The sequence below is a fragment of the Neopelma chrysocephalum genome, unplaced genomic scaffold (assembly GCF_003984885.1).
Source record: "Neopelma chrysocephalum unplaced genomic scaffold, ASM398488v2 Primary Assembly neopelma1_25, whole genome shotgun sequence".
Lineage (NCBI taxonomy): Eukaryota > Metazoa > Chordata > Aves > Passeriformes > Pipridae > Neopelma > Neopelma chrysocephalum.
In genome coordinates this window covers 30,998,919-31,026,426 of record NW_020897694.1, presented here as the reverse complement: position 1 = coordinate 31,026,426, position 27,508 = coordinate 30,998,919, and the positions used below count along the sequence as shown (strand labels likewise).

Here is a 27,508-nt window from a genome sequence, read left to right as displayed (position 1 = left end):
CTTCTCTATCCCGCCGGTTCCAGGAGGGCTCGGCCCAACCCACACGGGAAACCCAGCTCCCGAGCTCAGCCCGGGGGCGAACGGGACTATCCCACGGCCCCGGTTGGACGAGGTGCCCGCGGGGCGGCCGCGCCCGGCCCGGCAGCGCAGCGGGCCCGGGGCGTGTTCCGGGCGGTGCCGCAGCCCCGGGGCGGTGCCGCTCGCGGGCCCGGCGGGAGCAGCTGCGGCGGGAGTCGGGAGCGGCTGTCAGGGCGCGGGCAGAGTCTGTGTGTGTGTGTTTGTGGGGCGGGCAGCCATGCGGCGCTGGAGACTCCTTCTCTTCTCCGTGCTCCTCGGCGTGCTGGTCTCCGTCAGAGGTGAGCAGGGCCCGGCGGGGAGCGATCCTGCCGCGGATGGACTGGGGAGAGAGGGAGTGAGCGCTCCCCTGCCCTCCGTCCCCGGGCCGGGGCCGAGCGCTGCGGCTCCGCATGGAGTCGGGGCTGGGTGGGGATCGGAGCGGTCCCGGGACAAGAAAGGACGGGAGAGAGCCGGGCAGGTCCCCGGCTGCCCGTGTCTGTCCGGGGCAGGGAAGCGGAGCTCTCTTCCTCCAGCCTTTTTTTTTTCTTCCCCCTTTAACTAACTGGAAAAGTATGCCTGAACTTTCCGCCCGCCCTCCGCACTGGGAACCCTGCCTGGTGTTTTATCTTCGGTGAACGCGTGTTACTTACCCCAGTACGGCCCTTGGGTGCAGGGGGGTCCTCGAAGGAGGCTGGGAGGGGGTTTCAGAGCTGCGGAAAGCTCGGCTGGAGCGCGGCTTCCATTTTAGGAAAGAAAGCGGAGTTACGGCGGTCCTAGGGCATCGGAGAGTTACTCACCAGAAAATCTGCCGTCACCCGATACTCTTTAAAAAAATTAGTATGGCAAAACCTCAGGGTAAAACACACTGGTGTATTTTTTGCTAAGCTTCTCGTTGCTTCGGTGTGTGTCAGGGACGATTTCTTTGAACGCTGATCAAAAAAGTGTGTATGTAATAGCGCGCTGGTGTTTGGTAAAAGGAAACATTGGGCTGAGGGAGGGGGAGGAGAAAAATAGCTAAGTCTCTAATACCAAGTTTTTTTCAGAAGGAAAACTGCTAAACTGGAATATGCAGTGCAAACTGTCATTTTCCATTTATATAACTTTTTTCTAAGACATTTCTTTCTTCTTTTACTATGTTAATAAGCATACTTGGTGCTATGCCTAGGTATTTTCTTTTGGGTATGTTGTAAAAGCAAGACTTCAAATCTTAGATATCTATCTCATCATTTTAAAGGAGAAAGAAAAATACCTATTCCTAACTTTGCCTGGAAGCTGTAGATAATGCATGCAGATGCCAGATAAGCAGTTTGGCATCAAGCCTGCCTTGAATTCAGTTCTGCTGTGGCCCTATTGTGGTCTTGAATCCTAGGTTAGCAAAGCTGAGCTCTTGCAATAATAGTACAATTTTACTGTAACCACCTTTAAAACTAACAGATCATTCAGACTGCTAACATTTATCATCTTACTACTTGTGTGGAAAACTCTCTCCTTTGCATCTGCAAGCACTGCTCAGAGTCACAGACAGCAAAATCTTTGCTGTGATGCTCTTAACATGTGGAAGTATTTGAGGTCACTCAGAAATAGTCTTTCTAAACTTTTGTCAAGAAGTGTGGAGATGAAAAGAGCCTGTCTGGTTTCTGCTTCACTAGAGGGAAGGTGCACAAAAACTGCCTTTAGGAGTTTTGTTTTGAATTCTGTGAAAAAAGATACTATATTTTAAACAGATTGTTTTTACAAAGCTGGTTAATTTATATGGGTACTCGTTAATGCCAATAATATGAACTGAGTAGATCAGTTATAATTAGTTTGGACACTTTTCCTTAAAAATATGTAAGAATTTGAGAACTGGTGAGAATGTCAGCTTGAGGAGGGTGGGGCCCTCCAGGGGAATTTCAGATCTGTGGTGGTGCAGTCTTAAATGACAATAAAGACAGAACCTGAATGACATACTTTTGAAAAACTTAATTTCACTGTCAGTAAGCTGGCTGTAGTCTGACTGTGCAGAACTGCTGTAAAAAGTTAAGGATCTGTCTTTATAAGCAGTTCAGCAGTTGTGTGACTGTGTGGAGATGACTGGTTTCACTGTGACTGCCTGCTTTCATGATTCAATTAGGTGAATCTACTCCAGACTGATAACTTCTTATGGATCATCCATTTTAGGCATGTGAAAGCTGTTAGTGTTAAATCAGTATTCAACATATCATGAGAATTTGAATGTATTATTAAGCAAGGGTGAACTTCATTATTTGAGCTTGCTTAGAGGAAGAGCTCACGGTTTTAACCTCAAAACTGGTATTCAGGTGTTGTCTCATTTGCCAAGTATGAACTCTGCGAGTCTGGCAAAGCTGGAATTCAGATACCATTGAGGCTGTATCCAGAGGAAGGTCGAATATGAGTTTTTATACACTGGTTTCTATGGATAGTCTGACAGCTTGCCCGTGCTAAGGAGTGGGATCTTTCTGCTTCCTCCTGTGTTTGGTCTGGTGCCCATCTGGGCTTGCACTGAGATGATTCAGTTTGATAAGTCAGCAGATGACTAATCTGGTGCATTGAGTTTGCTCTTCGGAGTGTTTGATGGGTATTGATGCCAGCAGAAGGGAGTGGCAGGGCCAAGCATGGGAGAGTGGAAATGAGGTGGGAATAGAGGAGGAGAGAGCAGGAAGCTTCCTGCTTTGGCTGATTGTGAGGAGTGAGACTGGTTCAGTGTTCTTATACCTGCAAAACTACCAGGTTAGCCCAGCATCTAATTTGACCAGTAATTCTGGTTTTCAAAATACAACAAAAGAAAAGTATTAGACAGCATGACTTCTGTACGATGTGTATGAAGACTACAGCAGAAGAAGAATTAAACAAAAAAATCCATACATGATACTCCATACATGGACTCAATGTTCTCAGAGATCTAAACCAACCTAAATGATTCTGTGTTATTCTGCATACGATGAGCAGCAAAAAACTGCTGCATGCAGACACAAGGCTGAAAAGTCTCTCTTATCTGCTGCAGAAAGATCAAGGCATGAAAAGCTATTTTACTGAGGATATAGAGTTTGGACAGGGGGATATATGGTTTAATTATCTGTTGCAAGAATTCAGTAGAGCTCGTTGATTAGAAACGCAATTGTCAGAGGAACAGTTATGGTAGTGAACACCCGTATGTGAGCAAAGTACATGCTGGAAACTGAGGTATCTATGTTGTAAGATCAGTAGCCTAGGGTGATTTGCAGGTGGAGATCCCTTCTTTGTAAGGTGATTGTAATTAGAAGGCTCTGAGGAAAGGAAAGGGAACGCTTGTGCTCCTGACTTCTTGTTGAGCCAAGTCAGTGTTGAGAGAAATGACCAGTTCGATGAAAGATGGTGACATGATCCTGTCTGTAATCTAGATGGAGCTTTCAGCTAGGGCAGGGAGGTGCTGCAGGGACTCCTGGAGAGTGAGCTCTGCTTTTTGGGCTCTGGAGTTGTTTGCTTTTTAAATCTGATTCAAAAAAAACCCAAAAACAAACTAACAAGCTGCCACAAAACTTTCAGTTGAACAATTTCAGTAGCAGTGCTGGACTGGATACACGGCAGTATGAACATTAAAAGTGCAGCATGTGTTTCTCCATCTTTCTATTTTCTCTAATTTGAAAAGCTTGAGGCCTTTTTTTTTTAATGTGGTGTTATTTGAATAAAATGGCCACTGCACTGCTAAATCAAAATGATGTCACTGCAACAATCCTTAAGCTTTCCATAGTTACAGTGATTTAACTTGGCAAGAGTTAAGTGTGACTCAACCTACTGCAATGCAGCCAAGACCAATTTCAATATTTTCCTGATGTGCATGTGATGGGTTTGCCTGCGCTTGAGAAAGGACTCTGCTTTAACTCTTACTGTCTTGAACTTCTCATTCGTATCACCTTTCATCAGGTGACAGCTGTGTTGGTAAAATGCAATAATAATAGGAGTCATTGGTTAAGATCATCTTGCCAGGGGCGTTCCTCTTTCTTCTAGCTAAACTGCTTTTTCATGCTCCAGCACAGGAACTGACTCTTTGGAATCTAGTAAAAGTGTTTTGAGAGAATGTTATGAGCAAAACAGTCTCAGGTTGTAGAACTTTTCCATTCTTCTGACACAGACAGTAGTTTTCCTCACTGATGATGATTATCATGATTTCAATCTTGAGTAATTTCTCCACTGCATTAGTGATCACTTAGGGGTCTGTGCATATGTATTCTCAGAGCCAGTGGTGTTCCTGAGCATGTTCTAAGGGGACTCCAAAGGCCATTACTTCTGCAAACTCATGGCAGCCTCTTCAGCATGTAACTTGTCATGTGCTGGGGCATTTTATAGCCAGAAGAGTTCAGCCTTTTTCATGTTGTTGATTTGCTGGCTTCGGACTAATCAGTTCAAGTTGGGAAAATATGGTGCCCGTTAGTTAGTATTGTTTTTGAGAGCTTTTCTTTTAATCAATGTCATCAATACAGTGGAAAAATTCTCTAGAGACATTACCTTAAAGTTTTGTGGGTGACACCATGGCAGATGGTGGGGCTATGTTTCCACCCTTTGCAACAACCAGTTCCAGACGTATTGTACACTATTCCAGGTGAAAGCAATTGGGGTCTGCTTCTTCAGCGAGAAAGATTGAAAAGAATGTATTTACAACACCAGTTGTAACATACCAGCTATATTTTTTGGCTTCTGGCTCATTCAAGAGCTGTAGCACACCTGGAATTCCAGCTGTTAATGCAGCAGCTGCATCATTCAAAGCTCTGACATCTGCTGTTAACTGCAGGTACGCTTCTGGACAGGCTGAACAAGGCTGTTGTAAGATAAATGTGTTTTGAATCTCTCGCCTCTTGTTTTTCTGGGGAATGAGTTGCTAATTACTTTTTAAATCTCACCAGTGTCCCCTTAATCAGTTCGGTACCTCTTTCAGCAAATTATTCACATTGCTAGGGGAAGAGCATATGGGTCTGAGTGCCTGCAGCATTGCTGGGGTCAGTAAGAGTCCTGTAGCTGGTTCCTTCCAGTACAAAGCACACTGCCCGTACCAAAAGCCTAATGCCTTCCTGCCTCATCTGTCCATCTGCAGTGGTCAAGAAGGGCAGGGCAGTAGGGGCAGTGGCTACAGGTAGGGGCTACCAATCTTGTCTATTCAAACTGAGGCTGCTTTCGTTAGAGGTAGACATGTGTCTTCCCCACTTTCTCTGGGTTCCTCTGCATTTATCACTGCTACACAAGGGCAATAAGGTGCACTGAGCACCCATATCCATTAGGACACAATGGAGATGGGTCCAAGTGCTGCCTGGCTGCCTTACTCAGCCCAGTAAATGTGGTTATCTGCACCTGCTGCTAGTGCAGTGAATTGAGGTGGATTGTCTGAACAATGTACAGTCCAGAGACTGTGGCAGGAGAAGGCAGTGGTTGAACTGAGCTCCACCTCTGTCCTATGCTCACAACTCCTCAGCCAGCAATGCAGCATCTCTGAAAGGCCTTCCATTCAGCTTGATCATACCCTCTCTTTTTCCATTTAGGAGCATCCATAAGTCCCAGCATCTGTGATAGGGGCATACAGAATTCCTATTCTTTTCAGGCATTTTCCCCCGAGATTTGCTGTACTGAGGGAATCTTGATGTTATCCCTGGCCTTGCTGTTAATCCTATGGCATTCTTCCCCCCATTATACCTAGGAGGTCATTCCTTGGTCAGCAGGGGTCCCACCATGTTATCAGCCTCTGCTAGCTAGACCCTGCAAGTTATTCCCAACATAGGAAAACAGTGTTCCAGCTTGTGTGTCTTGGCCTTTCTGTCTGTATTTTATTGGCTGCTGCAGAAGGTCTTTGTGCTGGCTTGCAAAGGCACATAGTGCCAGCAACAGCACTGAAACACCTTTTCTGCAGACTTGAGATCAATACTGCAAAAGGTAGTGTTTGGAAGATTGCTCGGTACATACAAACTAGTTTTGGTTTACTTTTTCATTAAAAAAATTAATTTTGTTTTTCTATATGCTTGCAAATTCTTGTCTGGGAAAGATATCCCTGCTTGATGGAGGAAATTTGTTGCCTGCTGCAACGGGTACATTTCTCACCTGTATAAAATAAAAATAAATGTTGTGATACTCATCACAAATTCCTTTTCAGCTGGTTTAGTCTCTGCATTTGATGTGACTGTGAAGCTCAGAAAAATAGGATCCGGAAGATTTTCTGTAAAGTATTCCAAAAAGTCATAAGACAAATTCCTTTGACAGTCCAAGAACTTATTTTTTGTGGAGTAAGGCCTGTTTACAGTAGTTCTTCTAAATATTGAACAGTTTTTCTAAATATAGAACAGTTCCTTTAAAATACATAGTGAATGTGTCAAATGCAGGAGTCATTCAAACGTGTTCTGGGAAAATAATTTTGAAAGAAAACATCTACATTTTAAGTCAGGTCTGATCACACAATATCATTAGCTGCATAACAAATGCATTTGGCTTACTTTATACAGATATCAGTCACTTCTGAAGCATCCACATACTATAAGCATATAAGAAATGTCATCTTTAACAGTACTTTTAAAAGGAAGCTCCCTTGACTGAAACAGCTGTTAGTTAACTGCAGTTGTTAATTTGCTCTACTTTTCCCATAGCTTGTGTTCTGTAAAACTCCCATTGGATCTCTTCTTGCTTCCAAGTTTTTCACAGGAAATTGAAAAATACATTTCTTGATGTATGTACATTCTGGATGTATTTAAAGTAACCATAAAGCTCATTTCACTTTGACCCAAAGAGTTTTAATAAAGTAAAATCAAACATCGTTTTTAGGATAGCAGTCTTTCTTTCATCAGGTAAATGTTATCACTCAGTATAAAAGTTAATCTTTCTGTGAAATAGAAGTTCTTTTTGATTAAACGCCTATCAATCTAATTGGTTAAAATCTGATTTTAAATATAAAACTGTCTTTGTATGCTTTTTTGCTTACAGAAAAAGCATTTACCACAGGAAAATGTTGCTTGTATATTTTCTGTTTGTGAAGAAGTCCAGTATTCTGTGGAAAATATAAAGTGAAAAATTGTTAAACTCTGATATTTCTGGGAAAGCCAGTCCTGCAAGTCTGGTATACCTTGCAGCGTTGGTAGTATTACTGTTTTTATAACTGCCACAAAAATACTACACCCTAAAGCTTTTCTGTCTGGAAAAAGTGGAGTTAGGGTGTTTAGACTCAACATTTTACCACCACTTGTTTGTTCCCTGTGATTTGGAGGAAAATATTGAACCTATGTGAAGAGGGAAGTAGTAGTGGTGATAGTAGTCAGAGTAGTAGCGAGATGCGGTGAATTAAAAATAAGTGAGGCAAATGTGTCGGGTAGCATCCAATGTTTATTAGAGCTGATGCTATTGTTGGACAAAACAGAGAGCTCTGGAGTCACACAAGTCCTTGTTAAATTTAGAAACAAGCTTTGGGGGAAGGGTTTGGGGTAGCCTATGTGGAGAGCTTTTAGATAAGGTTATCTTTTTCTGTATTTTATATCTTTATATTTCAGTCTACTGATTCTTCCCTCACCTGCAGCTATCCATACCTGTCTATATTTTCCCTCTTCGATGCCAGAAATGTCTGCCTGCATGCCTCTGTGTTTCTCAGTACATCCTGGATGCAATCTTGTGATTGGTTCCCGAATTAAATGGTTACTTCACCCTCTATACCCTGCTCTCTTCCTCTCTAATTGTTGCAAATGGTTATAGAGACATCACTTCTTCAAATCAGAGCAGTTACTGCTTGTCTTAGCCAGCAAGTTTTCAATCTGATTTACAATATCATTTTCTTCCCCCATTCTCAAAAACTTTCAGCTTTCCTTTGTGCTATTTTGGCCTTCTGTAAAGGTCAGTTCTTTTTTGGGCATTCTTAGCAGAGGTGTGGATTTTTTTTTCCCAAAAACTTCAGGCAAGAGCTGTCATTCTGAAGCTCGTGGCTGTAGTGAGCTGACAAATCCTCTGCATCTACACCTAATCTCTCTCTCTCTCCTTCTTTCTCTTCCCTGCCCATTGCTGCTTTCCCTTGGGTGTTGTCAGTGCATTATTGTCACTGGCTCCAGTGCCAGTCCTGCAGACAGGTTTTCCATCCATTTGTATTGCTTTCCTGTGGTGCTCTATGAAATGAGTAAATTTCTAATAAATGAGTAAATTTCTAGTGCAGACTGGAGTCTGGCATTTAGAAGGTGATACAGAATTCAAGTGGAGATGATGAAATTATTTCTTAGAGTGGGCATGGAGAATTCTTGTTGAAGATTTTGTCTCAATATAACAGAAGTACTTTCACAAGATGCACTTGAACCAGAAATGCTTACAGTTTCACTGTGAATGCGTTCCAGATGTTTTGCTGAGCACATGAACACACTGAAACTGCTTAGAATATAGCCTTGGTACAATAAGGTGCAACCACCTTTTAAATGAGAAACAAATCTGACAAAACCTATGCCATGTTTCTGGCTTGCCATCTCTCTGTGGCTGCCACTTAGTGGAATACTAACTAATCTATTTATTATATCTGTCTGGTTTGGGCAACTAAAACTAGTCACATTGACCTGGGTGCATGGATGTCTTTTCAGAAATATTTTTTTGGTAGTAATTTTGCATACACAATAGAAAGGTATTAGAAGTAGAAAAGATGAGCCTTCTGCTGCAGTGTTCCACGTTGCCCAGAGCAGCAGGCTGCTGTCACGTCACACATCCTGTGGCTGAAGCTATTCTGCCCATTTCCAAACCAGTGCTGTTGTGGTGCGATGGAGCACAAGCTGTGAAATCCTGGCTCACTAGATTGTCACGTAATCCAGCTGTCTCAGTTAGTACCTTAATAGTAAATACCTGTAGGAAGAAAAGTGTCAATGTTGCTACTGAAACATGTCAATGCTTATTTTGAGTAGAACAATAGGTTTTGTTTTAAAATGAGCTGACTAGTACCAGAAATGGTTTAGTCTTAGAGCAACAGATTAAAATATGATTTGAATCATTGCAAACACTGTACTGAGTCTGGTTTCCTCTACTCCCTGCCTTCCCCACAGGAAACCACAAGCGAGACCCAAAGTCTTCCTCTTCTTACTTTTTGCAAAAGATGTAGTAGCTCTTTTCAAGTACACAGATTGAAAAGCCTGAAAAATCTTTTTAGCCATAGCTGAACAAGCCATAATGAAAAAAATTCAGAAAAGCAAAGTCAATTTTACTATTCAGGTAATGTTTTTGGCTAGATTACAGAATTTGTTTGGACTTTACTATTAGTAAACAAATTATGTTGAATTGGTAAGGCTTCTGGTGAGGAAGGTGAAAGAAACAAGCTGTGAAATTAAATGTCAGTTGACAAGTATCAGCAGACATAAAACAGTCCTGCTTACTAGGAGTCCTCTTGTCGGTGCACTGCTGTAAAAATAACAGTATTGATCTGCTTCTGTGTGCATTGCAAGTGTATATTTCAAATGAATTTTATTTTAAAGAAGGAATTTACAAATGCAAATCCAAGTTCTATGTACTTGTTCAACTTAAATTATAATTTAACTTTTTTTTCCTTAATCATAGTGAGGATTATTTACCAGTAAAACAGTCGAGGTTTTGGAGCCAATGCATATTTTTACCCAATGCCTGCCAGATCACAGATTTTGGTTTCTTAGGACTTCCTTCTTCCTTGTGCTAAAATTTTTTCATCTTTCATCTAGTGCAGACCCCCCCTAACCTTTCAGCCCCTGAGCCTTGCTGCTGCACTTCCCTTTTCCTCTGAGCCGCCCGGGAATGCTCTTTCTTCCATCCCTCCCTGCCTCAGTCATAAGATGCTACCAGAGATGTAGAGTGTGAGCAAATAAGGATGCAGACAAAGGAAAATACTGTTGTTTCCTGACCATTTGTTGGGGAGGAAAGCTTTCAATCTTGCATACTTTATCGCTGTGTAAAGTGTTTTACTGAATTGGGATAAGCAGAAAAAGCAGACAGCTCTTGAAGTCATGGCTAAAGACATCACACAGTTTCCCTGAAAACACTTCTTTCTCTGCACAAGGCTGGGCAGGGTACTGAGCTGTAGAAATGCATATAGAGGTCTTCAGTGCAAAAAGGAGAATGTTGTTATCTGAGTAGAAGCTGTCTGGATAAACTTCTGCTGATAAAATAGCATTAAGTTGTTTGATGTCAGTTGTAGTTACTTTCAGGAGAACCAGTGATTTTATTAAATTGCACAATATAGAAGAGTTTGCAACCTGCTTGAATGAAACAGTTTTCTTAAATTGGAAATTAATCCTTTGATTAAACACTGTTATGGTCTTTCCAGTGTATATGACTGTTAATTTTTGGTGCTGGCTGCAATTTGGGTTGTTATTCCAGTGAGGCTTAATGTTCATGAATCTGTTCATGAAGGCCAGAACACTTGAATGTTTGAAGGACCTTGAATGCATGCCCCTTTCCAGCCCTATCATCTCCGCTGGTGCCCATCTTAGTCCCATCAGTGTGTATGTTGCTGTGCACTGACCAGTTTTGACTGCTTGTGATGTGGCTGCTGTTTTGAAGTACACACTTCAGAGCGAAAGGCTTCATTGATGTCAGTCAACTGCAGAAGGGTTCCTGTCAGGAACTACTGAAGGTATTTCTAGACGTAAGTGCAGAAATCCTGGAAAAGTAACTGGATTCTTTGGCACTGGAAGAAGGACAGGTGCTGGGAATACTGGCTTTGACCTCTGGAGAATGTTATCACAAATTTGCAACAGGCCCTTGCCTACTGAAGAGAGAGACTAGGGTGCAAAATACAGAATTACAAGGGTAAATACTTACTTATGCACACGAGGTATCCTAGCCAAATTGGGGCACCCCAATGTGGTTTTACACAGGGTTCTTGTAGCTTTTAAATGTTCAAGTATAAGAAAATTTGACTAGTCACTGACATCCACAGTACTGAATACTAATTATAGTAATACTTTGCAAAGCACCTATATTTCTTGCTGATTTTCAACTGATCCAGACATTCCTGAAGTCAGACTCACTTTAGTTACTTATCTATGATGCCAGCAAATGATGGGAGGGTTTCAGAGAGGTGTTAGAGGGGCTAGGATGCTGTTAGTGACAGTGCCTTGGAAGCTCTTTTAAGCTTAAGGAGATGATCTGGGACCTGTGGCTCTTCTGTTTGGTGCTGTTTTGCCACTGAGGGTTATCACCCAGCATGCCAGCTGTAGATTGGAGGGGGAGTGGTCACATGCGTTATGAATGTGAAGAATTACAAACTGTAAGAAAAGAATCAGACTGCAGTAGACAACTCATCACTGGGGGGGTTGTGATTAAGATGCCAAATATTTGCTTTTATCCTCACTACTTGACTGAAGGGAGTCACAGGAGTTCTTACTTTTGCATAGTTCTCTTTCACCCCTTCTCATTTCTGCATAAGCAGCTCTGCTTTTGGCAGAACTGTTGCCATCACGTTAATTCTCTAGCTTTGCAACTGACTCAGTTCTTCTGTATGTGTTCTGCTGATTTAGGGCTATTCATTCTGTCCTCTTATTCCTATGTCAAATCCTCCCCCGGAAAACTCTGCTTATAGTTAATAAGAGCTCTAAGAGCCTTATTGTATTTTCCTACTTTCTATAGCTCAAAGGGGCAACAAAAGTTGCCCAGTGCATGGGAAAATTTTAAGCAAGCAAAATTCCCCAAACTGCTTCAAAATATGGTTGTTTTCATCTCTGGTAAATGGCTTGTTTTACCATGTTTTGTTAAAAAACCTTCACATGACTACAGCTGAAGTAAATAGTTTGAGTCAAAATGTATCCTTGTAGGCTTTTAAAAATATTAAGTTGCCATTTTTGAACAGAAGGAATAGTTAGTAATTCAAATTAAAATAAATCACAAATAAGTCTAAACACTTTTCTAGCAGCTAGATCACAAAAAGATTAGGCCACATAATTGTGTAACTTTTTATGTGCTGTATTTTCAAGATAGGTCCAAATAAAGTAACTTTTCAGGGAAGAAACTTTTCTATCACTGTACAAAAATGAAATATGATTGTTTTTAGGGTAATCTTACACGTCTTTGAAGAGGAAATAAATTTTTTTATTCATTCCAGTGGAGATTTAGCTGACTTTATTCCCATCAGTAACATTGGTAAATGCTCCAGAGATGCAGAAAGCAGACACACTCCAGATGTAAAATAAAATTGTCTTTGCTTTTTTGGCTGATTTACAGTTGTTATTTACAGGTGTTTGGGGCATATTTGTTTTAAGCAGGAAGGGGCTTCATTCTGCTAAACAAAATTTTATGCAAAGTTTTTTGTTTTTTCTTACTCTGCAGAGAAAGCAAACTTGAAAAGCAGCATTGATAGGTGGGTAGTTGTAGGAGGGACAGGATTTGAAATCAACAGTGTGGGATTTAATTTCATGAGACTCTGGGCAGGGATAAACTGCTGCTTGGCAGTGGGAGTAAATGTCCTGTCTGCATTGCTAGATGCAGAGATATCACCTGCAAACCTCTGCACTGGCTGAGAGGAAAGAGTATAGTTTTAAGTACATTCCTCTGTTAGCTACCTAGCTGCAAGTAGTTTTCATGTTTCAGGTTCTCTATTTAAAACGTTAGAGATACAGTTCTTAGAGTAAGATATGGAGAACCGTCACCTTTCTCCCAGGTTTTTTTAATTAAATTGCTTCTCTTGGTTTTGCCTTAGGACAAGCTGGAAAATAATTGTCAAAATGTGAGCTGAACAGTAGAAGTCCTTTATTAGTAGATAACTAATGCTGGTGGGGCAAAACCTGGGTTGAAATCAAGTGCTTTTAAGCTTAAAAAAAATTGTAAGGTATGGAATGTCTATGTTTTCATATTTAAAGTGCTTCTTGAACAAGTTCCAATGTGTTGACTTTTCTGTATTTTCTGTAGGTTTTGTTATGATTAAGTGTTGAATATTTCTACTCCATGTGTTTTCATTCCCCCGAGCAGCAGGAGCACAAGGCATGAGAGTATAAAATCCAGTTACCCGCTTTTCCTGCTCAAAGTTGGGGAAGCTGCTTTTTGCCTGGTTTCCCGAGTTTATGCCTTTGTGGCTACCAATATCCTTGTCCTGCAAGAGTGCTGCCAAACCTTGTGCAAACTCTGCAGGGAAGAGGGGCCTCTTTGAGCTCAAGATTTTTACATATTTCATGAAAATAAGTGGCTAGGGAGCAGGACAGACACCAGTTGGGCAGTAACAAACTATATGACATTTAACAAGAGCAAGTACCAGATTCTGCACCTGGGATGGGGTAATGCTGCTTCTATGTAAAAACGGGGGACAGGAGGCTGGAAAGCAACCTGCTGAAAGAGATCTGAGGGGTTGGGTTGAAGGCAAGTTGAACCTGAGTCAACAGTCTGGCAACCTGGCAGCCAGAAGGGCGAGTTGTGCCCTGAGGTGCATCAAGAACAGCAATGCTGGCTGGTTGGGGGAGGTGATTGTCCCACTCTATTCTGTGCCGGTGCGACCTCACCTCAAGTCCTTCTGTACAGTTTTAGGAGCCTCAGTGCAATAAAGAGACCAAACTATTGGGGTATGTCTAGAGGAGAGTGCCCAAGATGGTGAAAGGCCTCAAGGGCAAGACTTACTAGGAGTGGCTGGGGTCACTTGGTTTGTTCAGCTTGGAGAAGGGAAAGCTGAGGGGTGACCACATAGCAGTCTACAGCTTCTTCAAGTGGGCAGTAGAGGCAGAGGTGCTGATCTACTTTCTCTGGTTACCACCAACGGGATGCAAGGAAATGGAATGAAGCTGCATCAGGGAAAGTTCAGATTGGACCTTAAGAGCAGGTTCTTCTCTGAGAGGATGATTGGGCTCTGCAAAAGGCAGGAAGGAAGTGGTCATGGCACCAAGCCCGACAGAGTCTAAGGAGTGTATGAATGAGGTTCTTATTCATATGGTTTATTTTTAGTTAGTCCTGTGAGGAGCAGGGAGTTGGATTTGATGATCTTATGGTCCCTTCCAACTGGAAATATTTCATGATTGTAAGTTAGTCAGCCACTGATGGAGTAGCAGGTAGTGTCGAGCTGTGGGATGAAGACAAGGTGACCATTGTCACCTGGTCTGTAGGCCAACAATTGGAAGACCAGTTGCAGCTTGCAGGCTCTGTGGCACCCTGTGGTGCACAAGGTGCGAGGGAGAGAGGGAGGGAGGGAAAGAAGAATGAGAACACTGCATTTTTAAGAAAACGAAATTCAAGCAGTCTGTTGCTCAAGTCAGAAAGTTATGTTTGTGGTGATTCATCACAAGTCTCCTTTCTTGGTGTGTTGCCGTACACGTGACTAAGAGAGGAAGTTTCCAAAGCTCCTGTCAGCTTCTGCAGTGGAATGTAAATATGACTAATACTGTAGCAGTAAGTATCTGAGAGCGGTGATAGGTTTTCGCAAAGCACTGCTGTTTGCATAGTTACTTGGATCTCCTGAATACCCTCTAGCTCTTCAACTATTCAAAAACCTATGTTTGCTCTTTTATTTTACCTACTGTTTTTCCCACAGCTAACACAGACTATGCTGGTTACTAGGGACAGCCTTCTAAAGATCCGTCTCTTGAGATCCTGGTATTTGAGCTACAGACATGAAAGGAAAATAGTGTAGACACTTCTGAAATGTTCTTGAATATGCTCGTGCCCCTAGGAGCTAGAAATACCTGCTGTATCATGCTTTATATGCAATATAATATCTGCTTTATTTGTAAATATCTTTGCTTAGACTAAGAAAATGCTTATAAGCTTAGTTGCTCTGGGTGCTCCTTAGACCTGTAGGGAGTGCAGTGTATTCTTGCTGATTTTTTTTCTTCTTGGATCCTGATAATAACCTTTATTGTAGTTCTGTGGCTTTATCTCTTGTTTTCTGATTATTTCTTATCTGCAACCAGCTGAATCCCTAGTACTGAGCTTTTCTCCTTTCAGGCTAAGTCACTGAACTTCTAGTTTAGTTGGACCCACCCATACCAAAAGCTGAGCGAGTACAGTTGTAAAACCAGCTGCTTTAAAGACATAGGAAGGTTTGCCATAAACAGTGGAGAAACACCTTTCTTTGCTGGGAAAGCAGACTGCCAGCACCTTAGAGTGCAGATTATTGTAACCAGTTTCATAAGCTAGTATTTGACATTTTCTGCTACTTTATCTCAAAAAAGTAATGTACGTGAGGACCCTGGCATCTTGCTGCATGCTCAGAAAGAAGAAGCGTGGTTGCAGAATATTGAATCACTCCAGTCAATAAAGCATGATCTTTTATTAACTCTCAAATTTGTTTATTCCTCTGTCAAAGCAGCATATCTTCTGTGAGATTGGCAGTCAGCAGTCACATCCTAAATTATTTCTTCATGAAGATCTTATGTGAAAACAATTCCTTAAAATAGCAATGTCACTGAAAGCACCCCTTTTTACAATGGTTTCCTCCTCTTAAGGAAAAGCACTGCAGCTGGAACTATTCTGAGTTCCTGGACTATGTTTCATGATGGCAATGGGAAACTCTTCAAATACCCTCTTTTCTGCTCCGGGTAAAATTTCAGCTGCACCAAAGCATAATGTTGAGTGTATGTGCTTTTTTTTCCATCTCTCACTCCTCCTAAAAAGAAACAGGACTTGTGAAATATACCCACCATAGTAATGTTCATTCTCTTAGTGATATATCTTTAATTTTAAGACAGATAGTGTTAATAGTTCGTGATGGTCCATCCTCTGGTTGCTACTCTGGTAGAGTGTTTTGAGGAGTATGCATCTTCAACAGATCCCTCTGCCTGCCTTCTTAGAGTCAGATTATGAAATATCTGATCAGGTCCTGTCTTAGGCATACTTCCCAGGAGGACTGTAGCCCGAGAGATACATGTACTCAAGAAAACAAATAAACTAGAATTCAGAGTTGAGGAACAACTATGCAAATACCTGTTTAAATTTGAGTGTTCTGACCTCTTTTTGCCTGTTGATATGGAGGTTTCTTGGTGTAGTGTAACCAGGGGGGTAACTTCAAAAGTAACTGACATTGGGGTCTTAGCACCTTTTAATTTTACAGAGTTTTTTGAGATCGTATTGCAAGATAATATTGACTTCAGATAAGCAACCCTACTTGGCTGTGAGCAAGGTGGTTCTTGGTTCAAATGTTACATTATGAGAATCACTGCTTAGACTTCAGATTTCAGTTTCTGCTGTAGCAGTTCAGTTGGCCAGATGAACACTTTTTTTTTGTTCCATTCCAGTTGTCATTCCTAGCTTCCCTATTTAAAAAAAAAAAAGTATCTTAGTCTCTTTTCTTCTCAGTTATCTGAGAAGTAAAAGAGATTTCAATTTTGACCTCATTTAAGAGGAAAGATGTCACCAAGTATAGGAGCATCCATCATTCATGATACTAAAGTCATGACTTGTCCTTGTCTTAGCTTGGTCTGTCATGCAAGTGAAAGGGACATTCTGCTTGTGGTTTGATTTTGATGTTTGTTTTTTTATTCCTCTCTTCAGACTTTGCAGTAGCCAGTTCCGATGCCTCTTTGGTAGCCTCATTCTTAGGGGAAAAGCCAGACACACCAATGCTTTGTGCAGTTATCTTCTGAATTCAGGTAGTTCTGTTTGGAAATAACTTTTGCTCTGTCTGGCTTGATAGTGAGTAGGTAGAAAAAGTCTTTCAGCTTCTATTGGGCTGAAGCAGTGTATTTTTATGTCTTTTTCTTGAATAGCCAGTATCTACTTCCATTTTCTTATTCCTTGTTTCAGTGAAAGTAGGGATAATGAACAATCAGATAAAACAACTCTTGGGGTGTATCTGTCCACTTATTTTACAAGCCTCTGCTGCTGAGATCACACTACTATATTTATGCTGTGAAACCAGTTTTTATCACGTATATATTGAGTTAGTGTATTTGCAGTTGGCTGGATAAGCAGCACTAGCTCTAGCAACTGACTTAATGTAGCAAGAGTGGGTGTTTTTGTCCTAAAGACTGAAAATAGAATTTAATCCACCTTGAGTAGAGAGCCTATAGTTGCACCAGCTGCATTTAGCTATGTTTTAGGAAGTTAAAGAGACTGCTCAAGATCACCTTCATACTGCTAATCTTGTTAGGGGGAAAGGTAAGTCTTATAAACACATTAAAATTAATTTTTAATGCCAAGATTTTAAAAGCAATACTCGATCACGTGACTTCCATAATGGCCTTTGTGCTCCAAGGCTCTTCTTCACACTTGAATCTTGTAAATTCTTGTGCATTGGAGCTGTCCCCCTGCTCATTTTGTGGTTTGTGGAAAGAAGGCTGGAAAAGAATATTCTGTGGATGGCACTAAGAAAGCATGCAATAGCAGTGGCAAGAATAAAGGATTAAGTTCACTATATTGGCTGTTATGGCCCTCTGGGTCCTTTCTATTTTTAGAGCTGTTCCTTTTTTTCTGAAGAGATCTGTGGATAGTGATCTGGAGAAATAGCAAAGAATGTCTTCAACCCTGACTGGAAATATTCTACTCTGAATCAGGAAGCAGAAAACATACGATAGATCAGAAATATGTTTATGACTTTATTAAGTGTTGGATGTGAAAAAGAAAAAGTAGTGTCCTTACTGTTTCTTTTATCTTCTACAGGCAATATTGATGACTTCAACTTAGAAGATGCACTTGGTAATTATTGCACTCACAAATTTTGGGAGGTAGGCGGGAAAATAGTGGATGCTCTTCTGAATTGTTTGTTTCCAAGTATCACTACGTGACCAAGCATGAAACCTTCCCTGCATATGTTTGGTTTAAACCTCAGTGGAACAATTCAGCTATGGGTATGTCAAGGTGTTGACCACATAGAACTCAAATTTGTCTTTGGAACAATTAAGGATTTCTTTTAAGGGGAAGTTGTCTTGCTGTATATATTTGATCTTGTGCTTTTCATTGTATAGACATATACTTATATTTGTCTTTCGTGTAGCTTCTGAACAGTGTATTAAATAGTATTTAACTTTTTTTTCTCTAACCATCTCTAACAGGAGAGATAAAGACGACAAAGAAGCCTCTTCCATCCCAGAAGACACCAACACAGGACTTAGGTGGGATGTAATTGGCTTGTAATGTCTTTTATTGTAAAGTCAAGTGTAGTGTACATAATAATTTGAGAGCCTGAACTTTTCAACATAGTGGCATACAGGGTTGTGATATTTCTATAGAAGAAAGCAGTTTCCTAAAAGCAAAAAGATTTCTTCATTTTGGAGTCTCCTGGTAGTACTTTCACAAAGGTATTTGTGATTTCACAAACTTAAAGACTCTGTGAAAATCCCTTTTGTTGGCTTTCAGTCTGAATGTTTGGAGCTTGCTCACCTTGAGCTGGCTCTTGACAGGTATCATGGTCACCAAAAGCACCATGTCGTTTGGCAGATAGTGCCTGGTACCTGTGGGGCTCCTCTGTGGGCCACTGTTGAATGAGCATGCTGTTACATTCTTGGTGAAAACATTTTGAGGTCCGTTTTGTGTAAAAATAGTCTAAAACTATTTCAGTTTTTGCATTACACTTAAAACTTTCCCTCTTTCTTTGTAGATGATTTTAACTTAGATGATGCTCTTCATCCTGGTAAGTATCGTGTTTTCCTGAATACTGCTCAAAGGTATTTGTGCAGTGTCTATCTGTGCTTTATGACCTAAATGTAATAAGGGCACTGAGTTGATTAAGGCAGCAGACTGCAGATAAATTAATTGCAGTCTAGTTATGTTTATTTACTTTCATTTTAAAGGTTCTGGATCACAAAAACTGTATGAATTTCAATAATTTCATAGCCAAGTCCTACTTGTTTCATTATTGTGTCTTCACTAGATGGCACTAATTCCATAAACTATTACTTATGGAAGTAGTTTTTAAATCCGAAGTAATCTCTTCCTTTATAGAAGTAATTTGAGTAGCACAAGTAAACATCAATATGTTAGAAATAATTTGAGGGAAAATTCTCTTTTTGATGTGAAGACTGTGACCAAATACAGAAAAAATTACTAAGATCTCTTATTTTTCTATTTTGTAGCAAGCTAAATGAAATGTCATTGTGGGGACCATATTTTTAATTCTATTCTGTGTACCTTGTCTATTCTTTTTACATGAGGTACCAACTTTTATTACTGGTTAAAAGGCAGTAATTTTAAAAGAGAAAACAGCCAAGTAATCTGTACCTGGTAGAAAAATGTAAAGAATTTCAGCCTTTGAAATACAATGTGCAAATTAAAATGCTGCGTAACGCTTGAGTTCTTCGGTATATGTTTGTTATAGCAAGGATCTGACATACAGGTTAATATAGCAGAAACACTGTTAGTTGCATTAAAATACAGTGTTTAGCTAAAATAACCAAACAAATACAGCATTAGTTAGTGAAAGGAAAAATGACGTGGGGAAGTTTTGATGTCATTTTTTTAGGTCAGATAGTCTTTCAAGGTCATTGCATGGTCTGCTTTTAGTCTCTTCACACGAGTAACTTTATTCTAACTCTTTACTTGTTTACAGATGGTCCCAAGCCAAATCCTCCTGCAAAACCTAAAGACACTGGTAAGACTGACCTAACAGGAATTTCTGAACAGTAGAAGAGTATTTGTTAATCTATCCCAGTTCCTTTCAACATGTAGTCCAGTTTTTCTGTCTTAACCTTTTTTTTTCTTTTTTTTCTTTTTTTTTTCCTTAAATCTCTCTTCTACATATAGATAACCCCAAGCAAGATCAACCTAAAGACACTGGTAAGGCTTCTAGCACAAACTCCTGAATCAGGGTTTTACTGTCTCAGTTACACTTCTACTAATTGATCTGTGTTAATTGGCTGCTCTCTATGTCAGATGTTGCCCTGGATAAACACTGAGGATTGAGGAAAAGTTGTCTTGCAAATAAACTTTGCAGCAGTCTTGAAATTCCATAACAAGCCTGTTGAGGCACTTTCACTTAAAAGTAGGATGGTGTAGAGAGGAGGGAGGATGGGACAGAGTGTGTGTGTGCTTGGGGCAATGCTGTACTTGGCTGCCTGTGGTGGAGCACCCTGGTATTGGATTGAGTTCTTTCTTTCGTCTTTACAAACTGAATCCCTTCTAGTCATGCCAGAAGATAAATAGGAGCTGCCTATGATCTTTATTCTTAAAGGATCTAAATTAAAGATAAAGCTCCAAGTTAAGGGGTTGATTTGGAGGGTTTTTTGTTTTTTTTTTAAAGGCCCAGTTAAGTAATAGAATTATTTGTATTTGAAAGATAGGCTTAAATACATGTCCTTCCCTGTTGTGCTTTAGAGGTCTTCGCCTGACCCAGAACAAAACAGATTTAGATCGATGCAGTTGTGAAAATGCCATTATCCATGAACATTGTGGTAAAGAGTCCTTAACTGGAACGCAAGCCCTGGTTCTTGTTCTTTCTGTTTGCAGCAGATAGTTGAATTTGGGTCTTGCATGCCTCAGTGCAGTGCTTTTGCCACCCAACTAAAACATCCTCTGATGCAATACTTTTAATTTTGCTACTTGAAACATATTTGCTTTACATAAACTAAGGATTCATTTGGCAGCAGAGGTAAGGAGGAGAAGGTCTCATGAGGGGGAAGGGAATGCTCTGTAAGGTAGGGTTCAGTGGAAATGGAGAGTCCAATGTCTTGCAATAAATCAGAGAAGGGAATTACGTTTGGACTGTTTGTGACTAAGAAACCCAACTCTGAAGATTCACTCACAGTTGCAGCCCTGAAAAGAAACGATCCTTTCCTATCCATGTCCTTTCTTTGCTTTCACAGCATAGAGAGACTTGAGTTATTCCAATTAAGTAGCTTATAGGGCTTCTTGCTTTCTTAGCCTGATTTGTGCTACTCTGCTCTTCTCTCAGTTGTTCAGAAAGTCCGGAGGCAGGAGTACTGCTGTCAAACTGTGTAGTGCTCAACTGAAGGGATTTGACATTGTGAGGGCTTTTAAAATGTGAACATGTTGTGACTATGATGCTAAGCCTAAAACCACAACAAATTCAATTGAACAATCTTGAGAAAATTTCCATGTCATTATGTGTCTTGAGGTGTCTTTTCACTGAACTTAAAACATGTAAGGTAATGCTATTTACATTTTTTTATAGGCACATTTGATGATACAGATCTATTTGATGGCAGTTTACCAAAAGGCGGAGGTGATGGTAGTGGCAGCAATGGTAAGACAGTAGGTCGTGCTTCATATTGTTTCTATGGTTACCTGAGTTTTTTGATAAAATCTTGCTCCCAAGCTGGTTAGCATGCTCTAATTTGTAACACCTTTAGTTCTGGTATCTGAAACTTAAGAGCATATCTTTGAATTCAAAAGTAATGTGTTCTGTCTCTACCAAAAAACCCCACCCCAAATAATTAAGAGGTAAACTTGTCTAGAGGTAAAACTTCCATGATTTTTACTGTTATACGAAGAAGGATGGCTTTTTAAACTGAGACATGAATGTAGTACTTCATAATTTGCCATAAATATAGTTCTTAAAGTCCTCCAGGTGCTATTTTTAGATCTTCTGTGACATACTGTCAGTTTCTTTTAGTTCTTGTAGTTAGAAGGTCTAAAGGTGGGCCAGAAGAAGATCCACCCCATATTCTCAAAAATGTGCTTTGTCCCAAAAGATGAGTTGATCCTTACACTTCCAAGTGATTCTTAATCTTCACTTTTTACTGTGAGAGTGGTGAGGCACTGGAACAAGTTGCCCAGAGAAGTTGTGGATGCCCCATCCCTGGAAGTGTTTTAAGGCCAACTTGGATGGAGCTCTGAGCAACCTGGTCTAGTGAAAGGTATTCCTGCCCATGGCAGGGGGGTTAGAACTAGATGATCTTTTAGGTCCTTTCCAACCATATGATTCTATGTAGGGTGTATCTACTCTGAGCAGAATGAAACCATTTCATAGTTTGCCAAACTTTCTTTTAGTAATTTGACATTTCTAATCATTGTGGCTCAGCTCAATATAGAGGTGGTCATTGCAACCAGGCTGCAGTAATGGTCATCCTTGGGATGTGTCTAGTCATCCCTGTGTGCATTACTGAAACTTTACTATTTCCAGATCAGAGTTAGCTGAAGTATCTTGATGGGGTTTGAGGTGTGCCAATGGTTACTGACTTCTTCAGAGAGTTATCCTAGACAGAGATTCCCTATGCCACTTTTTTGGGTAGCTTTCACCTTTCAAGGTATGTTCGGGGCAGTATCTTGAAAATTGGCAGGGGCAAGAAATATCTGTGGAGACTTATGGGGTGTTTTGATCTGCACGGGTTCCTGCTGCAATGGTACAAGTTGCATTGTGACAAATATAGTTAGTATATATAGAACTTCTGTCTTGCTTGCAAAGAGAATTGCAAAAGTATTTAGTAAATGAGGCTGGGATTTTAGGAAAAGATAGTTGTTTTTGTGGAAATACAGCTGAGTGTTACTCTGAAGTTATACAGTGTTCCTCTCCACTGAGTGTTCTGTGGTGGTGCACAAGTTGGTTAAACCAGATTTTACAAGTGCTCTGTGCTCATTTTGTAGAAGTGCTGAGTAGTCAAGGCTGTAGTTGACACCACCATGACCAGTACTTTGAAAGCAGAAAGTTTGAATGCCAGAGTTTAGCACTGTATGGATATCATAGATGGTTTGTAATTTTGGATAATTAATTGACAAAAGGGTTGTCAATTATGATACGACTGTTCTTTAGACATGTAAAATGTAACCTTTCTGTTTGTTTTTACAGAACGAAGGGGCCAAACTCCAAATAATGGCCAAGAAGATGAGGGTAAATGCATGAATTTGTGTGTATGATGGCGTATGGATGTATGAAGTTTCTTTTCTGGAGGTTTCTGTGTTGCTAATCTTCTGCTAGAATGTTCACTACTGGGAGTGGGTTACAACTTAAAAACTTTTGTGGAATGTGGAATTCTTACTTTCAAGCTCTGCTTTCATAATCCTTTAAAATCTCTATGTTGCAAATAATTCATAATTGTTAAGGTCTCAGAGATGCTGGTGCAGTGATCGCACGCATGGAAAGTAGATATCGCCATGAAAGGGTAGCATTTTTAATTAGTGGAAATTAGAACAGGAGTGCTTAAGTTCCTTAATAACAGGCATTGCTAAGAAATCAATGGTTATAAAATGAGACAAATCACTTTTCATTATGCATAAAGACAGAAAGAGTTGATGATTACAGTTTCATGTAATTTCAGTTTAATGATTTTTGGAAGTGTTCATAGGGTTTACTTTGAGACAATACAATTTTGACATGGCTTTCAATTCTGAAAAATGTATACAAACTTCTCTGTTTTTTTCAGCTTCTCAGGGAGCAATAGCTGGAATTGTAAGTGCCGTGGCTGCTACTGTAATTGGAGCAGTATCTAGTTTCATTGCTTACCAGAAGAAGAAACTCTGTTTCAAACAAAGCGGTAAGAATTCTAAATTAGTTTTATTTTCTACTGTCTAAAGAGATGTGTTTTTGTATTTATATGGGGACTAGAAACTGATCCTATGCATAAAGTAGTTTTAATAGCCCAGTGAATTTATGTTCACAGGGAGTAACCTTTCTTACTAGTCATCTAAGACAGGGTGACTGAAGAATGCCTCGCCCAAAAATTAGACTTTCAGAAGCAGAAGAACTTAAGGCTTTACATTTCCTAAAATAAAAGCACTTCTTGTTAAAACTTAAGCAGGAGAGACTGCAAGAAAATACTTTTCAAGGAGAATCGATTGGGATTGGAGACTATTTTCATGCTGAAAAAATAACTTATAATTTCTAATTTTGTAAATTTTGCCTTTGTCTTTTCTTAAGATGCCTGCCTACTTATTAGTTTTATGACAACTACCCCGATGGTCATCCCCAAATGATTCTACTGCAGTCATCTATTGCTTGCTATCTGCTTTATTTCCATCTAAATAACATATAACTTAGATCAGAGAACTTTGGGAATCCTGCAGGTGATAGGAGGGGCAGAAGCTTTAGTTTTGTCTCTTTCAGTCTTTCTGACTGTTTGGTGTGGGGTAGTGCAGTCATCCTGTCAGGCACTGCTGTTTTGTGATTTGGGAAGTTTGGAAATGAGTAACATCTCTACCATGCATGTTAAAATGAACATGCAGGCAAAACAAGGGCAACTCAACTACCAGCAGGTAGCCCATTTTCTTCAATGCTGTTTCTTATGTCAAATTATCTCTATTAATCAGTAACTTCGAATATAAGAGAATTTGAATGCTAAACATCTCTTTGTTTCCCAGCAGATGAAGAGAATGTGAATATGGATAGCCATAGGGGAGCACAATCTGAGCCACCTGGTAAGACAAGAATCTAGATGGAAAATCAATTTTTTGGTGGGGATCCTATTAAATGCACTTTATTGACATCTAACATAATGGAGAAAATTATTTGCACTGTTTTGTTTAAAAAAAAATACTTATAATTATCAATTTGGCAGAATGTGATCTGGCAGTGTGTCCTGATGGCCTAGAAGGCCAATGGCATCCTGGCTTGTATTAGAAATAGTGTAGCCAGCAGGACTAGGGAAGTGATTGTCCCTCTGTGCTCAGCACTGATGATGCCACACCTTGAGTCCTGTGCTCAGTTTTGGGCACCTCGCTACAAGAAAGACATTGAGGTGCTGGTGCGTGTCCAGAGAAAGGCAACAGAGCTGGTGAATGGTCTGGAGCCTCTTAGAAGAATCGACTGAGAGGGGAGCTGAGAGAAAAGCCTGGAAAAAAGGTGGCTCAGGAGGCACCTTATTGCTTTCTACAGCTACCTGAAAGGAGGTTGTATGGAGGCCTCTTCTCCCAGGTAACAAGTGATAGGACAAGAGCAAATGGCCTCAAGTTGTGCCAGGGGAGGTTTAGATAGGATACTTGGAAAAAGTTCTTCACAAAAAGGGTTGTCAAGTATTGGAACAGGCTGCTCGGGGAAGTGGAAGAGTTGCCATCCCTGGAGGTATTTAAAAGATGTGTAGATGTGGCACTTGGGGACATGGTTCCATGGTGGACTTGGGAGTGCGGGGTTAATGGTTAAAATTGATGATCTTAGAGGTGTTTTCCAAAATAAACGATTCTGTGATTCTATGATTTTACCATGACAACAAACTTAGAACTAACTCAAGAGTTCCGTTGTGAAAATGTGGCCACTCTTCTCTGGTTTTTTATTCTTTGAACAGATTGGTTGATTGCCTTGAGAAGTCATTGAAATACAGGAGCTTAGAGAAAGTAAAGAACTGAATTTTCTCTGCAGAAGTATTACTAAAGACAATTATGAAAACACAAGCCTGCTCCTTTAGTGTAACACGTAACTGCAATTAACAGTTTATTCGTCTGTGTTGTTTCTGATTGGAATCTGAAACCTTTTCTGATTACAAACTGATACAGAACTCTGCAAGAATGTATATTAAAAATAATTATGTTTGAATTGTTACCTAAAGAGACTGCAGAGAAAAAGACTCCAGGACAATTTAGTGTATAAGTGTAAAAGGAGTTGGTCCTTTAATTAGCCTCAGGCCAGGGGAATACACAGCACGTGCGCGCACCCAAACAGTGGTTCTATGATTTTATAATAAGGTCCATCCAATCCCAGGTCTATCCATCCCCGGTTCTGCCCCATTCTGCCCACCGACACGCCCCTTTAGGAATTGGGTTTGGGGTCTTTGGGACTCCTTCTTCCTCATCTTCATCTTCTTCACAGCACACATAGTCCTTGGAGCTCCTCCAGAGTTCTGGGCTTGAAGGTTACTGTGTCTGTGTGATACGTCCTGGTCCAGGCTTAGAGTGCTGTGTTCTTAAACAGAAGTGTTTTTCTACAAGTCTACCTTAAAAAGAAGACTAAACACGCTAACAGAATTTAGAGGGATTGATATGAAATGGGGTAACAGGGTTGCGTATCTGTAACTATTATGCTACAGGGTAAGGGATATAATACAGCTACATTAAAATCTACATTTACTACACAACTACTTCTAAAATCTACAAAAGTTAAAAAATCCAAAAAGCTCTGAGGCATCAGAATAGAGATGTAACTACACTGGAAGCAAGGAGGACTAAACTCGCTAGCATGTTGTTGTAACTCAAGCATTTTCTGTTGTGAACAGGGAATGATTCTTCTATGAAAGAACCATCACGTAATTGATCTTTCTACAAAGGTGACACCTGTGGAAAGGTCTCTTTTAAAGCAACAAAAACTTTTACAACCTCACCCTTCACATGTGGTGGTCTAGGGTACTTGGCTAGTAGAACAGGTGTTTAACTCTGGGAAAGCCATAGATAGATCTGGAGGAAATGGTATAGGTGAAAACTGGGTCTTCTAGCCCTTGTGACTGGTCAACAAAAGAAGTAGTAGTATAACCTCATGCTGAAGTTTACTGAGTGTTTTTGAAATACTGAATATTTAGATACCTAAGCAGTATATATTGTCAGTATATTCTTCTGTGAGTTTAAAATCTACAGAATTATTTCTGGGTTTTATGTAATTAAAAAACCCCAACAGTTATATCTTATTTTTCTCAGGTATTTCATCTGTTTGCTAAAAACTTTCATCTGGCTTACGGTCATCTTTATAAACACTTTTCCTTTAAGCTGTTAAATGTATAAAACTCTCAAGGGCAAAACATTGTCTTGTGACTGGCTGTCAGGACTGGAGATAGGCAGGTATCCTCAATTCAGCAATGCATTACTGAAGCACGTAGGATCATTCAAAGACCTATACGAAAGGCAGTTAAAAATATGAATTGTAGTTGGGATATCCTAAAATATTGGCCAAGATTCATCAGAACTCAAATGTGAAATATGTCAGATGATGCGTATTTTATTTTAACCAGTAAAGTCAAACTCAGGATGTTATCATATATGATTACTCCTGCCTACGTATTGATGTCATATTACATCCCATATTTCATACCTCTACTATATTTTGCAGACAAGCATGATCATGTTTTGAGCCAAGAAACTGGGCATCCATGGTCAGAATGGTGCTGATCTAAGTTCTGGGAGTCAGCACATGTCAGCTCTGCTGGTAATAGAGTGTTGATGTACCTACACAGCTTCTAGTTTAAAAGAGGTCTTTTATGAAGCCAGGTCAGATGGCACAGCAGAATAGATTTATATTTTCAAAATTTTATGTAAGCTTATCTTTGACTTCCTGAAAATATAGTTAGCCTAGACACCTTGTTTCAATAACCTACTTTTCTATTATTTACACAGTCTGTACTCCATTTCATGTTGGCATCCGCAAAAACTGCAAGCCTGAAACTGCAAGTGTAGATAGGTTCCCAGATGTAGTAGGATGTGGTTATTTGAGTGAGAAATCTGGGATGTAATATACCTTGATGTGCAGTGTTTTGGCTTCACAGAATCAAGCTCTGCTTACCTGAATTTATCACACAGTGCCAAATGCCTACTGAAACTTTGTTGTCTGCATAAACTATTAAATAACTTACAATGTATGTGAACTTAGTGTACTAACCTTGAATTGTTTTTCACTTCTTAGTTCAGCGCACACTTCTGGAGAACTAAATTAAAGAAAATGTGATGAAGAACAGATCTTGAAACTGGATAGAGAACCTGCATTCTGCCTGAAAAAAACCAAAAGGACACAAAAAAAGCATAA

The 27,508-nt window shown here is 40.1% G+C and overlaps 1 protein-coding gene across 2 annotated transcripts; it reads left to right on the top strand.

Moving 5' to 3' along the window:
• The first annotated feature begins 205 nt into the window (after nt 1-205).
• On the top strand, nt 206-27,508 carry CD99 (CD99 molecule (Xg blood group)). Of its 2 annotated transcripts, none has more exons than XM_027674772.1 (11): nt 206-356; nt 17,563-17,598; nt 17,955-18,014; nt 18,500-18,532; nt 19,448-19,489; nt 19,642-19,674; nt 21,029-21,100; nt 22,643-22,684; nt 23,217-23,327; nt 24,154-24,207; nt 27,389-27,508. In XM_027674772.1, exons 1-11 carry the CDS (start codon nt 296-298, stop codon nt 27,412-27,414), a joined length of 570 nt encoding a protein of 189 aa, XP_027530573.1. In that variant the 5' UTR covers nt 206-295; the 3' UTR covers nt 27,415-27,508. The 2 variants fall into 2 exon arrangements, with proteins under 2 accessions (XP_027530573.1, XP_027530572.1); XM_027674771.1 differs by having other exon boundaries at nt 24,151-24,207.

What these genes read in the sequence shown, in the direction of transcription:
- CD99 (XM_027674771.1), top strand. Translation starts at nt 296, where the DNA reads ATGCGGCGCTGGAGACTCCTTCTCTTCTCCGTGCTCCTCGGCGTGCTG. An exon ending in GACACCAACACAGGACTTAG is followed by an intron (nt 18,015 to 18,499) that starts GTGGGATGTAAT and finishes CTTTCTTTGTAG; the next exon opens with ATGATTTTAACTTAGATGAT. An exon ending in AGCACAATCTGAGCCACCTG is followed by an intron (nt 24,208 to 27,388) that starts GTAAGACAAGAA and finishes TTCACTTCTTAG; the next exon opens with TTCAGCGCACACTTCTGGAG.